At 41.0% G+C, this 4,276-nt stretch overlaps 1 protein-coding gene across 1 annotated transcript in view; it reads left to right on the forward strand.

Moving 5' to 3' along the window:
• Window positions 1-1,244: 1,244 nt before the first annotated feature.
• Window positions 1,245-4,276, forward strand: part of LOC104165749 (acyl-CoA-binding protein-like) — a gene marked incomplete at its 5' end in the record, with an annotated part of 11,691 nt that continues 8,659 nt past the window's right edge. Inside the window, one exon of the mRNA XM_009705474.1 lies at window positions 1,245-1,468. Within this exon, the coding sequence (XP_009703776.1) occupies window positions 1,245-1,468 (224 nt within the window). The remainder of the gene's footprint in view (window positions 1,469-4,276) is intronic.

A 4,276-nucleotide genomic window follows, 5' to 3' on the forward strand; every position in this document is an offset into this window, starting at 1 on the left:
GTATCGTATGGAGAAACAGCGCGCAGCCGTCTTATTAAAGGCATCGTTAAAATGCCGACGCTGGAAGCTTGCAGTTGGCGGGTCCTACCTCAGGCTTAGCAGTGGCGTTTCCTCATTCTACATGCTACCATAAATTGATTTATAGGTGACAGTAGATCTGCGTTGTCATACGTCATCTAATGAAATCGTGGCCAAGTCAAATCAACACGTGCTTCCTTCATAGGGACTTTACAGCAATAGGGGCATTTCTCACTGCCGTGTAATATGTGACGTATTGTGCACAGACATCGTATTCTGTGACTAACAGTAAGATGACAGGTAAGAACTGGGTATGCTCAGTGTTTCCCACAATTTGCCATGACGCATTAACAAGTCTTTACAAACACATTCGGTTTCTGTATTCACCTTAGTCCACAACATGGTTGCACGCAGCCTCTTGCACCTGGAAGAGCAGAAGTTCCCCAGTGACAATAACAGCATTGTGGCTTCATGGTGGTGGAGATGAGAGTTGATAGAGTTGTTTTCAAATTTTTTTAAATCTCCTTTTATTTACTGAAATTTACTTGGCTTGTTTTCTCCCTAAGTCCTGGCTTAATTTAACCTGGACTTCAGTTGAGGGAAAACACTCTTTTTACTAGGGTTTATGAAAGTTAGTGGATTTAAAAATGCTGAAGCATATAGTATTGTGATTAAACTGTGCTCAGGAAATGATGAATATAAATGTATAAAGATGTGAATGTAAGTAACATGAATTGATAGATAAGCAGGGATGGTTTTTTTTCCTTTAATGGTTACAGTTGTAGGCTAGTTTATCAATTAATTTCATATTCATATTTTATTCTGTGTTTAATAGAGCAAAGGAAAAAGCCAGCCTTCTCAAGGTATTTTTTGTGTGTAACTGCTGCTGTGTGGTATCTCTGGGATGACCGCATGTTTTTCAGAATTGCAGCTGGAGGATGCGAGGTCCCAGGCAGGGCTGGGCCTGGGAAGGGGCAGGGGCAGGGGCTGTGGTGGAGGGAACAGCAGCAGTAACTGGGCTGGTTATGGTTCACATCCCTCAAGAAATTCCTTTTTCAAACAAACGGCTTGGAAATCTTGCTGTGTCTCTGCCTTCAGGCTGGTGGCCTGATCCTCAGGGGTACGGAAACGAGCTCTGGCTTTCTGAAGAAGCTGGTGTGGGCTTAATGCTTAATGCCCCCACCGCCCCTTCCCTGGCATTCGTAGCTCCTCAGTTGTCCCCACAGGTCCCGAGAGGCGCAGGGGGAGCGAGCCCCCGTGTCCTACCCGGCGTGGCTTTGCTGTGGCGAGCGAGCTGAGGTCAGTGGTACCCAGCCCAACGCCCTCTGTGGAGCACGGCCCCCGCTGCCGTGCTTACGCCAGAGGAGCTGAGAGGCAGAAGCAACGCATCGCTGCCAGAGAAGGAGTGAGGCCGTTCCCCGGGCACCCTTGCAGCATCATGACTCTCCAGGTAAGCAGTTCTGCATCTGGTGAGACTGAGACGCAAGGAGAGGAGAGGGAGGGATGCACTGTCCATCTGTGCAATGGCATGTTGGAGACAGCGCTATTTGTTCAGCATAAGGATTATTACTGCAAAATCAAGGTTACCTTGTGGCACGGGAAATTTGCCTAAGCCTTTGGAGATTAAATAATGCATTACTTTTCACAAGTGGAGCATGAGAGACATACTGTTTATTTTGAACTATTCATGTAATTTTTTGGAGCCTTACCTGTTTAGAGCACGCGTGATTATTTTTCTTTGTGTGTGCATCTGAGTTTGCTAGGACTGCATTATGCATTGAAAGGTAGGTGCGTAATTATTTTTTTAGGATCTAGCTAGTTACTTGGAGCTGTAAAAGGAAGAGGGAAAGTTCTAACACTGAAGCAGTGGTATATGTGCATTTAGGAAGCATGAATAATTTTTAAGAGAGTTGTGCATATCTTTTTAGTGGTACATTTTGATGGGCTTGTGTTTTGGTAGGAAAGCTGCTACTTTCTACCTTCTGGCTAGAGGGAGCTTCCTTCTATCTTCTCTCTGAGTATAGATTTAAATAGTTCTTGAGGAAATTATCTTCGCTGCTGGCTTTTAGCCTCCTACCTTTGTAGCAAACTATGAATACTTCCCTTGTCTTGCCCATGCCCTGATGGATTAGGCTGTTTTCTTCATGAGGCTTTCTGTTATCCTTTTCACTTCAAGATTTGCAAGCCCTTTTATCCCAGCCTCATTATCATGTTTGTCTCAGCTTGGTTAGTGTGCATGTTTTGCAAAGAGTGAGCAACATAATGCTCTGACCTAGATGCAGGGAATGTATTGCGAGTAGCTCAGCAATTTTTTTCTGAGCTGCAATTATGTCGAATGGCACAGAGGGTTCATTGTGTGAGCTAAGAGGAAGAATCCTGTTTCTTCAGTGGGTCAGAATTGCCAAATCTCAAACATAACACCTCCTTTGTTTAATTTTTGATCACTGAAATTATAGTTTGTTTTATTCTGCCTTGAATTCACTCTAGTAAATAAATGTATTAGCCTGATGATGACGCAATGAGCCATAAATCACTGTTAGAAAGAGCTGAGTGCAGTATGCTATGCCATTCCATTGCTGTGTACAGTTACACGTTCACATAAAAATCAGTGGTTGAAATATTACAATATCCTACACATTCTGCATTAGACATTATAGAGGTTTTCTCTCCACTATCACTTTGGTTGACAGCTACCATCCATATCCATAAAAGTTCATTCAATCAAGCTGTATGGGAATGAGGACAAAATGAATAAAATCATGTTTTCGTCAGGGAGGCTGATTTATAAGTTTTGCAAACTGGTAAAATATTCTGCTGTAAATTAAGAATTCATTCAAGCTTTTTTCTTTGCAAAAAGGGAGTATGTGATAATAGTCTGATGATTTGTGCATTTATCTTTAATGCATGTGTGTATGTTTATGTCCATATATATACTTATGCTTTTAACTTGAGGAGTTACAGGGAATTTTATTGGCACATGATTAAAATATATTTTTATAGGCAGCTCCTAAGCATGTTGTGTAAGCAAGCAAATCCTAAGCAACAGTCTGTGCACAATGATTGGCTAGAGGGAGATGAAGAAAGAAATGTTTAGTATTTAAATTTAATTTCTGCGTGTTTCTTGCTATGTAAGATATGCATTTGCATATTTTTAAAACAGTATCTTGTGATACTTGCCTATAGATCCAAATAGAATAAAAGTTTGTGAAGATAAGAAGCTTATTAACTTAATAGTTTCCTTTCTTAATTTATTTTTTTGAGTTATCTTTTGTCTTGTACAAGTCTAACAACGCTTCTAGTTCATTCTTACTGTGAAGTTTAGATCAGAAAACAATTCAAGGCATGTGGAAGATTTCCACTGACTTGAATGGTCCTTGTATGTCCATGCAGTAGTGGCCACAGTATAAAGATGAAGATAAAACTTAGTTAAACTTTAATCAATTGTGGCAACTCAGTTATGTTTTATTATTGATACCACTTCTTAATCTTACTGTTAACAGAGCATGAATGCTGCTTTTGTTTGTACGTATGTGGATAATGTTAAGACATGTTTGTGATGTAGGAGTCAGTGATAGGTATAGTCAAGAATGTCACATTACTGGTGTTTGGATGAAGACTGAAATATTTATTTTAATAAAATTTTGCCTATAAAAGAAATCTTAAGAGTGGTGGGCCATCACATTTATTTTTGTAAGCAAACGTACATCCCTTTTGTACATCTATACCAACTGTAAGTGTAAATGCCTTGCTTTTAGGAGTGTCAAAGATGTACAGTTCCATTTTTTTTCACATGCTGTTTTTAATTCAGTGATACATTAGTTGCATTGCTGATTTTTGTTTCCCCTTGTTCAATGCTTCTCCATAATAAATGCTATACATCTATTAAAAATCACAGAGTCACAGAATGGTTGGGGTTGGAAGGGACCTCTGGAGATCACCTAGTCCAACCCCCCTGCCGAAGCAGGTTCACTTACAGCAGGTGGCACAGGATCAGGTCCAGGCAGGTTTTGTATATCTCCAGAGGAGGAGACTCCACAGCCTCTCTGGGCACCCTGTTCCAGTGCTCTGCCACCCTCAAAGTAGAGAAGTTCTTCCTCATATTCAGATGGAACTTCCTATGTTTCAGTTTGTGCCTGTTGCCCCTTAACCTGTCACTGGGCACCACTGAAAAGGGTCCGGCCCCATCCACACTCAAGGTATTTATAAGTAGTGGTGAGATCCCCTCTCAGTCTTGTCTTCTCCAGGATCAACAGACACA

Source organism: Cariama cristata, unplaced genomic scaffold (assembly GCF_000690535.1).
Source record: "Cariama cristata isolate BGI_N322 unplaced genomic scaffold, ASM69053v1 scaffold46348, whole genome shotgun sequence".
NCBI classification, from domain to species: domain Eukaryota; kingdom Metazoa; phylum Chordata; class Aves; order Cariamiformes; family Cariamidae; genus Cariama; species Cariama cristata.